Raw genomic sequence first — 12,057 nt, 5'->3', positions numbered from 1 at the left:
AATACCTATTAAAATCCCATCAGCATTCTTCACAGATATAGAAAAAATAATTTTACGCTTTGTATGGAACCTCCTACTTTTTAAAAATTGTGTTTTGAATTCATTTTACAGCAGGGACCTTGTCTATCTTATTTAGTATTTACTTTTGACGATGATGACGATGATGACGAAGATGATGATGATAATGAGTAACATTAACTAAGTGCCAGGCATTGTTACTAGCACTTTTCATGGACTAACTCATTGGATCCTCACAGCACCCCTATGCGCATAGGCTGATGCTATTATTGTCTGAATTGCGCAATCAAAGAAACTGAGCTGGAGAGAGCTTAAGTATTGCTCAGCCAAGGCCACGAGGTTAGTAAGAGGTAGAGTTGGGACCTAGAGTCCAGCTCTAGATCCCGTGCTCAAAGGTGCTCTCCCAAGGCTGAGCACAGTGCTTGGCAGAGAGGAGGACCTCACTGAATGAGTGGGAGGAACCTTCCATCTGGAGCCAGGAGACCACACCTTCTAGCCCTAATCCTGCCACTGCCTCTCTCGGTGGCCTTGTCCGTGTTTCTTTCCACAGAAAATGAGGGACCTGGATGTTGATATTAATGGTAATAATAGGAGTTAGTCTTGATGATTCTGATCTCATTTGAGATTTTAAATAATTTAATCCCAACCATAATGGCACAAGGAAAATGAGGCATAGAGAAGTTAAGTTCTCTGCCCAACACCTGGAATGAGAGAGCCAGGATTCGAACCCATGATGCTCCCAAACTATGCTCCCCAGCCCCAGCGTTGCAAGGCAATGCCTCAGGGGCTACGGGGAACAGACTGGAGCAGACAGACTCTTAGGCTTCTCCTTTCATCTCCATCAGAGCAACTTTACTTGCCTCAATTTTGCAGGATGAGCCCTACTTGGTATCTCCTTTGAAGCAAGGTTCTCTGCTAAAACAAAAATTATTGAAAACCACTGAACCAAATAATTCTGGAATTTAATGAGACTCCCAGGTATATAAACCGGGATTTTTCTGGTAATCTTAGCTCATGATGGCTACATAAAACGGGAACCAAGGTTGTGCATGACAATGGCCCCAGCTGTAGAAAAGGTGAGGGTGACAGTGCTAAAGATGCAGCCCCACCTACCTGTTCCACTCGAATCTCAATCTCTCCGTTCACCTTCTTTCCGTGGAAATACTTCGACCTGGGACAGAGAGGAAGAAATCTGCTGAGTAAGGATGCAGACAGCGTCACTCTTTTCCCCCTTCTCCCAAAGGCCCCACCCCAGAGGTGTGTACCGAGATGCATTCTGGACCTTCTCCCTCTTTCCTCCAGCCTTGATCCCTAACTCTCCCATTATTTCCAGGCAGAGAGGAAGGAGTGCAGATGGGAAGATTGGAGACTCAAGTTCTGGTTCCGTCAAGTTACTTGACCTCCCCATGTCTCAGTTTTATCCTCTGTGAAAGAATGATATTAATAATTGTGCTACATATTTCTAATGGCCATTTTGAGAGCTAAATGAAATAAGGAATCCTACATAAATAAATAATGCTGTATTATTGTATTGAGTTATGCCCTATATACTCTATCAAGGACTTATTATTGATCTATCCATCCACCCATTTCTTTTCATCCATTTGTCTAATAAAGCTGTCTTCATTTATCCCTTTGTCTGTCATCCATCCATCCAATCAACCATCTGTCCATCCTTCTAAGACTATCCTCTACATTCCTGCCTCTGTCTTCCCTGTTATCAGTAAACGGCATCCTTATCTACCAATTGCTCAAGGCAGAAGTATAGACATCCTCCTTGCTACCTCTCTCCCCCTCCCGATCCCCAGTGAGTCTACATTTTAATTATTTCTCAAATCCATTTACTTGTCCATTTTTCTTCATAAGCACCCTAATCCTGACCCATAATTTATCAATATAATTAGTGATAATTAATAGCTGATTGATGCCTGTGTACCACTAAACCAAAACACAGTTCCTTGAGGTTAGGAACAACCTACCTTATTCGTTCTTCTCTTCCTAGAACTTACCGGAGTGCTTTACACATAGTAGGAACTCAGTTTGTATTTGTTGAATGAATAAATGAGGGAACAGATTGATGAATAGATACTTGTTGAATACTTACTTTGTGCCACAGACTGTGCTAGAGGGTTTAACCTATAGCCTTTCTCATTAACACTCACAACCACCATCACGATGCCACAACTGGTTTTCCCATTCTATAGATGAGGAAACTGACCCCCAGAGAGACTCAATAGGCAGGACTTCCACGTCTGTGCTTTTGTTCAACTCTGAAAAACAGTAGCTACACTGAGGTGCTTGTGGGCTTAGACACCCTCCCACACACAAAGCAAAAAAGGTAAAAGTTCGTTTTGCTCTCTTTGATCGTTGCTGTCTTCGATGATGACACTAAGAGTCATTAGTCACTTGCTGTAAACCGGGCACTGTGTCAGCATTTCCGTAAACCTAGCTCTTTGCTTCCCAATACCCACCGTCAATCTTTTCTCCACAGTAAGAGAGCTTATTATAGACACATAAAAATGTATATCCCAACTGTCCCACAAGCTAGGTGTGGCCACATGATTGGGTTCTAATCCATAATTTGTAAGCACGACATTCAAGAACCTTCTTCTTAGTTTCTTCTTATTCTTTCCCCTGGAAGATGGATATTGCCATCTGTTTTTTCAACCTTCCATTTGTGAAAGAATCCTTTCTACAAACTCTCTGACTGCCTCAGTCTGTCTGCTTCCAAAGTCTACCTCCACCGGTGGAGTTCCTCCCTCCCCAAGACTGCCCGAATCCCTGGCTGACGGCTCTGATACTAACGCCACCTTTTCTTAAAATGCTGGCGGGCTTAGATGTCAACTAGGCGGGACTGTGTTGGAACAGGAAATAGTGGTGTGACCTAAAAGCAAGGTTTTGGTTTTTCCTCCCAGCAATGGTCTTCAATAAAATGCCATGGGGCCAGCCTCATGCAGAGAGAACCTTTTCACAGCTTATGAATTTCATCACAAATCCTTAAAGAAACCATCAGCGAATTCCAGGCAGGCTGGCCACTAGTATTTGTGGGGCCTGAGGCAAAACAACAAATGGAGGCCTAGGTGTCATGTCTAAAATTTAAAATTGATAGATAAAGCTAGCAAATATTTAAATAAAACACGTCTGCCTTCCTTGACAAATACAACTTCATAATGACCTCGAAGACTCAGAATTCAGACAAATCAGGATTTTGGGCTTAACCCCCAGAACATGGCGGCAGAGGGACTGGAAGCTCTTGGTTCGTGGCCCTTTCCATGTGTGATTCGCCCTCATCTCCCGCCCACCCTCCTCTCTGTCCTGCACCTCCGAGGCTGCACAAGCAGGTTCCTTGGTGGCCAGACCATGTGACCAAACTTCATCTTCTCCCCTCCCCTCCCATAACAGTTGTCCCTTGGCCACTTCTTGGGAGAATGGATCAAAGGATTAGCCTGCATTGGCCCTGGAATTGGGCTGAGGTCCCTCTGGGCAGGGAATTCTACGGTACCCAGAGCATGGCCCAAGGGTGCAGTTTGCAAGGTCCGGGTGGGTGAGTATATCTTCTCGGCTCTGCTCACTCCTCTACCTATCAAGAGGGGTGTCATTAGCAAAGGCCAGAGCAGGATCAGGGTAGGTATCCCTCTTGCAAGGGTTTAAAAGAAGTCCTGAGTGGGCCCATGAGCTCAGGGTGGAAACCTAGGATTATAGTCACTGGCATGCCAGAAAAACATGGATTTGGAATCATACAGGCGTGGACAAAATCTTAGCTCTACTAATCACTCATCATGTGTTCCAAGATAAGGCACTTAAACCCCTGGGTCTCAGTCTCCCTATTTGTCAAGTGGTGACAGTATCTACTAGGGAAGATCGCTTCCTCCTATTCAACACGGCAGCAGAGTGCAGGGCACTCAGGCAGACGCCTGGATACAATCCCAGCTCTTCCGTGCACTTGCTGTGCAACTTGGGGTAAGCCTCTCAACTTCCATGTGCCTCAGTTTCCACGCCTGAGAAATGAGAACAATAGTAGTAGCTACCTCATAGGATTGTCGTGAGGATTAAATGAAGCAAGACACATAAAGCACTTAGAATAGTTCCTGGCACATAGAAAGCTCCAAAGTATGTGGCCCCAGGGCCTGAACCAGAATCTCCAAAAGCAAAAAACTACTGAATGTTTGCCGTGTGCCTACCGGACGCCGTGTAGTGGGAACCTACTAATAAAAGATAATCTTACCCCCTTGGGCATGATAAAGCAGAATTACGATTCACCTGACTTGGATCTGTCCCACAGGTGCCATGAGTGATGGATGATGATGGCAACATCAGAGAGGTGGCCTTGCTCTGTGAGGGCTCCCAGTCCCTCTGTGTCCCTCCCCACGTGGTCCAGATGGAGAAGTCTCTGTCCAGAGTCACGACCTCTAACCGGGCTTTAAGATTTTGGGGATTCAGCCCAGTCCCCCGGGGTCCTTCATGATCCAGGAGGAGACAGGTACCTCCAGTTTGCTGTCTGCTGCATGGACACCCCCAGCCTCCTGCTAGTCCCTAGGTGTGCCCTGTGCTTTCATGCCTCTGAGCCTTCAAGAGTGCTGTCCTCACTGCTCCTGCAGCTTCGTGCTCTTCTTATCCGCCCGCCTCTTCTCGTGTTCTGAGATCCTCACGGGTGACACCTACTCCGTGAAGTGTTCCTGGACGGCACCTGCCCTCTGGCTGGGCTAGGTGTCCCTGCTCTGTTCCTACAGCAGGCTGTCCCTACTACCATCATAACACTTTTCGCTCCATGCTGTCTGTCCCCTGTCCCCAGATATCTGGTTTGCAAGCTCCTGGCAAGAAGAAACTGAGGCTCAATACTCACTGTATCTCCAGCAACCAGCACGCTGAGCTAGGACACAAGACACATGTTTAACAAATGCTCCTTGACCAGGTAAAGGAATAACATCTCCCAGGGATAGTCCGCTGGGCAGCCTGTCCTCAAGATACTTTACTGCCATCTACTGGCGCACCACTGTAATAAATTCACAAATCTACACAGATGACTATGTGAGGGTCACATTGTACAGTGTTCAACCTGCACAACTGGCAACCTTCGACTCGATTCTCGCCCGGAACTCAGGGCACTTCACACTACCCCAATACCACCCAGGCAGGTCTGGCCTCGATGAGACCTCACCTTCCCAGGAGAGACACGTATTTTGCCCATCTCTGGAATGTTTTGCCCACGTGTTTTGCCCATCTCTGCAGGGCCCGGCAGATGGAGTCGGGCTAGAGCTGAGGGTCAGGCGGTCCATCCCCCTGCCTGGCCCGGAGTCAGAAGTCTGTCTCCTGACGGGCCACACAGACTGCTGCCTCCTTGCCGGGGGCGGGGCTCATCCAGGCTTGAGCTGCCTCTGAACAGCTCTGTCTGGCAGAGGGAAGGGTAGGGATGGTCTGGAATTCTAGATGCCTTTGGGGGCGGGGATTGCTGCCTCTGTAATTGACTGGCTGTTTGACCTCAAGCAAAATGGATGGACCTGCTACGCCCAAGGGCTTTGTCTCCCATTAGCTGCCTCCTCCTCTTGCCCTAATATGTTCATTCTCATAACGAGCTCCCTGAATGCCTCAGCCAATCAATCAAGTGCTTGGCCTTGGGAAGAAGGTGGGGGAAGCTTCGGATTCCATGACGATCCCACCTCTGTGGGTGGTCTCCTATTTTACTGCCACATCTGAGCCACCAGGAAGGAGAATATTATAAAACCAGTGCTGCCTGGGGCGGGAAATCCCTGGTCTGGGGAGGCGGGTGCATGTGAGAAGATTTATGGGGAACGGTCCTCAGTTCTCCAGGGCAGGAGAAAGAGGAGAATTAGCACAAACAGGATCCACCTGTATGCAAACAGGGCTTTCTACCCCTGCCCCCACCAGTGACTCCCACCTGTGCAGGGATCTGTGGGGGTGAGGAACTGAGACACACCAGTGTCCTGAGCCACAGGAGGTGACAAATGTCCCCCCATCCTGCTGACCTCTGACAACAATTAGGGAAAGGGAATTTTGTGGGCAGGGTCTGGTCTCAGTTCACATTACTTATGCACGTCCTCATCCAATCACTACTTATGGAGCCACATGTGACCAGGCACCGAGCTAGGTAGGCACAGGGGCAGAAATAGCAGGTACGGTGGCAGATACAGCGCCTGTCCTTGTGGAGCTTACAGGCTCATGGAAAAGACAAAAAACAGACCGGATAAAAAGAATGAGTCCTATGAATAAAATGCACAGACGAACGTGACTGAGGATAAGCTGGGGGGTGCAGGGTAGATCAGACTTCGGTTGGTCAGGGAAGGCCTCTTTGAGAGACGGGTAACATACACAGATCGAAGACCTACTATGTGTTAGAGCCTGCAGGCTCCAAGGAAACAAGCATGAAGACAACATAGTTCTTGGTCTCAGAGGGCTTACTACCTAACAGGAGGGACAGACACAAAGACGGACAGTGACCACACAGAACACTAGCACAGAGATCCCACTGAGCCCATGGAAGGGGCAGCCAGCCTAGCCGGAGGGTTCATCCATCAGTCTGTCCAGGGTTTGGCATCTGTTCTTTGCCAGGGCCTCAGGCTGCAAAGATGAGTGTGGCGGAATCTGGACGCATGTGTCTGTGGGGAGAACACAGGCAAGGCCAGAGGAGTTGAGCAGGCACTGCGAGCACCCGGGGGACACATGGATTTTCTGCATGTCCCTTATTGTGCAGGAAAAATAAGTGACAGGCACAGAGCAGAAGATCTCGGTTTCAGTGGGCAGCTCTGGCACCTGCTGCATGACTCTGGACCAGCCTCTGCTTCCTCTTCGGCAGAATGGGGATAAGAAGCTCTACTATAGAGCTTTCAAGAGGATTAAATGGGGACGCAGAATTTAAGGTCTCTGGGAAACTGCCAAGAAAGTGCATGCGTGCTGCTCACCGGTGGACTGCAACGGTGGAGCTTCACCTCCCCAGGTAGGACAAGAGGCAGGCACTGCTAGCCTTAGAGACAGACCGGGGTCCTGTCTGGCTACTTACTTCCTAGCACTGCCTCAGACAAACATCAACCTTCCTAGCCTCAGTTTCCTCATCTGTAAAAGTAAGGACATTGCTATGTCTGCCGTAAGGACCCCATGAATGATACCCCTGACACATGGCAGGTGTTTGACTAATGTTCCTCTCTTTCCATCCTGTCCTTCAACATGGTATGTGGAGGGCTGAGCTCAGTTGGGTATGTCCCTGGGGAAGTGACAGGTCATTTTCTCTCCCCAAGAGGAGGAAGATGGCAATATCTGCCTCGCTCTCAGTGAAACCCTGCTTAGTGTCCAGCATGATGAAGGCCTGCCCCGTCTGCTCCCTGGGAGCTCCCCTTCCTCCCCAGCACAGGCCTTTAGGGTAAACAAAGTCATCAACCACCCACTCTCTGTGACTGAAGATAGGCCAGAATGTCATCTCCTACTCCTATCATCTCTTTCCTCTCTGAAGACACAACACCATGTCACCCTCATTTCTACAGATGTCTGGAAGCCTACAACCTTCATACCTCAAAAAAGGTTAATGCTAAGAAGGCTAAATCCTGCCCTCAGCACACATTTATTGTGCATCTACTAAGGGCCCAACCTGGGGAAATGCCCACAGAAAAGATAATACACTGAAAGGGAATTCAGACCAAGGGACAAGTGATTAATACATGATCATTTCAGAAAAGGGGTTTTGATGGCATAAGTAGGATGACAAGGGGACCTTGAGGATACTATGTGCTCTGTTGAGAAAAGGGATGTAGGGCCTGTCAAAGTGAAAGAGCAGGGCACAAAAGGAAGACCAAGAGCATTTATTATCCATTTGTCTGTCGACCAATTCATCTCTCCATCCATATATGCATCCATCTTATTACCCATCCATCTATCTCATCTATCCATCCATCTCATCCGTTTATCCATCTATCCATCCATGCATCTCATCTATCCATACATCCATCTATCCATCTCACCCGTCCATCTCATCCATCCATCCATTTCACCCATCCATTCATCTATTCATCTATCTCACCCATCCATCTCATCCATCCATCCATCTTATCCGTTTATCCATCTATCCATCCATGCATCTCATCTATCCATACATCCATCTCACCCATCCATCCATCTCCTCCCTCCATCCATCTCACCCATCCATCCATCTCACTCATCCATCCATCTCACCCATCCATCATCTCACCCATCCATCCATCCATCTCACCCATCCATCCATCCATCTCACCCATCCATCCATCCATCTCACCCATCCATCCATCCATCTCACCCATCCATCCATTCATCTCATTCATCCATCCATCCATCTCACCCATCCATCCATCTCACCCATCCATCTCAACCATCCATCCATCCATTTCATCCCTCCATCCATCTTATCCATCCATCCATCTCACCCATCCATCTCACCCATTCATTCATCATCTCATCCATCTATCCCTCTCACCTCACCCATTCATCTTATCCATCCATCCATCCACCCATCCATCTATCAGAAAATACTACATACTCAGCACTGTGCTAGGCCCTTGGAATTGTACCAAACATCCTGCCATCTTCGAGTTTACAGTCCAGCTGGGAGAAAATTCCAGAAGAGAAACTAGACCAAATATTTACCCTGACTCCTGTCTTCTTTATCAGAAGTTGCCAATTGGTAGACCTCGTAGAGTCTGCAGTCTTGTTTTGTTCAGCTTAAAGTATATACTTTTAAGTAGAAAATTCAAATAAAAATGCCAATTTCTGGCTTCCTTTGAAAATCAGCAAGTCAGCAACACCGGGCCCTTTTTCCTGTGTATGAAAACCAGCTGAGTGGCCTGCAGCTGCTGCCTCAGAAGGGGCCTCCATTCTCATGCCCAGTGCAGTTCCCATTGCTCCCTGTCACCTCTCTGCAGCTGAAACCAAGTGGCAGCTACCATTTGTCATGGAGCTTGTGCTGCTATTTTCCTTATAGCAGGAGATAGCTCTCGATGCCTATGTTTTTTCCTACCACCTGCCCCTTCACTCACTGACTGCGTTGTCTCCTACAAGCAGCTGCACAGGCAACCCCCAACTTAGCTAAGCCCATTCTGGAGATGACAATCAGCTCAGTGCAAATCTTCAGGAAACCCACAGCCCTAGCCCTGCTGCAAACCTGGGTAGGTGGTCAGGAAAAATGGACACGAAGCACCGGCCCTTCTCCTACCATCACAGACGGCCTCTGTCCTGCCAAGGATCCACGTCCCAGGCATGCTTCCACAGGCCCCGGGGAGAAGAGACGTTCTGTAATGCAGTTGGCGTCTGCCCAGTCAGGCGGGGTGGAGTGTGTAGATTCCAGCCCGGGAATAGCTATTGCTCAAGAAGGATCCATGCATCTCGGGGACTCCTTCGAAAGAAGGTCACTCGGAGGGCCCGGGCCAGAAAGCCACACTGGAGTTGGAGGTGAGACTCACAGTGAAACCATTAAACTCCTCAGAGGAAAGCAAGGTAAGGGCATGAGAGGTGCCTAGAGCAAACGCCAGAGAGGGGAAAATGAGAGACTGTGGGTCCAAGTCTCCTTTAAGGGCTTGGGGTCTGACCCCTTTGTGGTCTGAGCCCCATTATTTCTCCCGAATGAGTAGCCCAGCTGTGTTTGAACATTTGCAAGTGACGAAGAGCTCACTCCCTCACCAGGCAGCCCACTTGGTCTTTGGATGACTTTGCCAGTGAGACACATTTTCTGGACGTTGAACTGAAATATGTCTCCCTCTGTTTTCCCCCAGGGGTTCCAGTTCTACCAATTGGAAGCTACGGGAAGCAAGTCCTCTAGCTTGGGGGTTTTTAAACTTGGCTCTACATCATGCTAAAACAGTCTCCTCAGCTCCACTCTAGATACTCGGATGCAGTTGTTCAAGGGAAACATCTCAGTTTGGCCTGTCCTGTCTCCATTCTGCCTTGCTCTGGTAACAGCCCCTCAATTTGCATTTGCATGGATGGAACCGGCCTCTCTCTTTTGTGCAGTCCTGGTGGGACTGTCCAACAGCATCCGCAGAGCAAGGGGTGGAATAAGCCACGCTTGCTCTTCCCTAGGAATTTGATTTTTGAACAGAGAGGAACACGGATGAAAGCCAACAGGAGCCGATTTAACAAGACACTGTTCCCGCCGCCTCGATCCTCCGGCTGGAGGGGCCTGGGGTCTTGAGCTTCCTATTTTTCTTCACTTCTGGAAGCTTCCCCACCTATTTCCAATAAATCCCTACTTTGCCTAAGTCAGCCAAAGTCTATTTCTTTTTCAGACACAGAACTCTGTCCCTTACAGAAGGTGCCTGAATGTCATTCTGATGGAAACAGTCTCGTGGGGGGGGGGGGGAGGGCTATGATCTTAGTCCATCCTTGTTTCACATGAGGAAACAGAGGCCAGAGAGGAAAGCGCCCCCCCGCGCCCCGCCCCCCAATCCCACAGCATCGGCAGAGTTCTTTAGAAAGCAGCCAAGAAGAAAGAACTTTAGGAAGAAACAGCATCCATCAGATTTCTCCCCACACTCCCTTCGGCTCAAAGACATTTCCCCCAGATTTTCTAGCCTCAGTTCCGAGGGCGAAGCTCTCCCCCAAGACTCTCCGAGGGTGGGGGTGACAGCTCTCACTGTCCCCCCCCTCCCCGAGAGAGCCCGGTAGGAAGCGGCAGGGACACCAGGCCGTCGGATTGGACGGCGTAGGACCTCACGGAGAGAGGTCAGCACTTGAAAAATTCCTCCAGTCAAAGGGCTCGGGGCTTGGGTGCCACACAAGGCCCTCACTGTGCGCGCACATTGTCCCCCTGATATAAAAGGGGCCGGGCCTGGGAAAACGGAGCCGTCGCCAGGCGACAGGGCAGGCTGCTGGAGAATGCCCAGGGCCCCTCCCGCCCCCAGACTCCAGGGCCAGGGACGCCAGGGGAGGGGGGGGGCACAGGGTGCAGGGTGGGTGCCCGGAGGGAGTGGGGTGAGTCCACAAGTCCAGAGCCACCCCAGGTGGTGCTGGGTGGGGTGTCTGAGTCACAGAATGAAGGAGCAAGCAGAGAGGGGACAACCCCTTTCATTAGGCCCTGCCCATGTCCACCCCCACGCCTCCAGCCATCCCAGAACCCCCTTTCCTTCCCCACACAAGCAGGCAGGGCCTGCCCTCGTTCAAGGAGAGGCTTCGGGATCGGGGAGGCGGCGGGGAGAGGCATAAGGACTTTGCTTCCCACAGCCAAGTGTCTTCAACAGAGAGCTGTGTGTCTCTGCTCTAAGCCTCTCCACCAACTCTGGGAGGAGGGGACTGACTTGGAGTCTGTGCCTCCTCCTCCCCGCGGAGGGACTGCCGGCCTGCCAGGATCTAGACACCCTCCTCCAGGGCTTCTGGAAGACGGCCCTCGAGCACATCCAGCTGCCCTGAGAAGCAGGCCAAGTGGCTTCCTTCCCCCTGGCTCCCAGAACGATTATATTCACAAGCAATTAGTCATTGCAATTAATTGTTAATAACAGTTACCATTTCGGGGCCTATTACAACAGGCTAAGCCATGCACCAGCTCCACCCGTGCTGTTTTCTCTCATCTTTACAATTACCCTTCGAGAGAGAGAGTCCACCATCCTGCCTTACTGCTGAGGGATGTGACGTTCGGAGGTTGGCCTTGCCCAGGGTCACACAACTGAGAGGCAGAACGGGGACCAGGGCCCACAGTACCCAGGCGGTCTGGCCCTAGACGGTCCCCTCGGCTTTGCTCCCTCCCTGCTGGTGACGGACTGTCCTCGTCACAGCAGCGAAAGCTGCCCTCTGAGAATGGGGTCAGTTGGGGGGCCTGGTTTGGCTCCCTGGCCAGAGAGTGAGGAAGCTCAAAGGCCAGCCTCCCGCTGTCCCTGTGTGAGCAGGGCCACAAGAGTCTCTTGTCACTGTGTCCTCTCATAAGTGGGGAGGCCACATAAAAATACAGGGCAGCCAGTTAAATCTGAATTTCCAATGAACGATCAATAATTTTATAGTATAAGTCTATCCCAAATATTGCATGAGATATACTTATACGCATTCATTGTCTATATAAGTATTACCTGGTGATGC

The 12,057-nt window shown here is 49.8% G+C and overlaps 1 protein-coding gene across 5 annotated transcripts in view; it reads right to left on the bottom strand.

Moving 5' to 3' along the window:
* The window catches only part of SYN3 (synapsin III), a 440,909-nt gene that overhangs the window by 378,568 nt on the left and 50,284 nt on the right, over window positions 1–12,057 (bottom strand). For all 5 annotated transcript variants that reach the window (XM_076007058.1, XM_012772789.3, XM_020287867.2 and 2 more), the window contains exon 3: window positions 1,132–1,189. In XM_076007058.1, coding sequence (XP_075863173.1) covers window positions 1,132–1,189 — 58 coding nt within the window. The remainder of the gene's footprint in view (window positions 1–1,131; window positions 1,190–12,057) is intronic.

This window comes from Microcebus murinus, chromosome 10, assembly GCF_040939455.1.
Source record: "Microcebus murinus isolate Inina chromosome 10, M.murinus_Inina_mat1.0, whole genome shotgun sequence".
Taxonomy (NCBI): Eukaryota; Metazoa; Chordata; class Mammalia; order Primates; family Cheirogaleidae; genus Microcebus; species Microcebus murinus.
The sequence above is the reverse complement of the archived record's forward strand: the minus strand, read 5'-3'. Positions and strand labels throughout refer to the sequence as shown.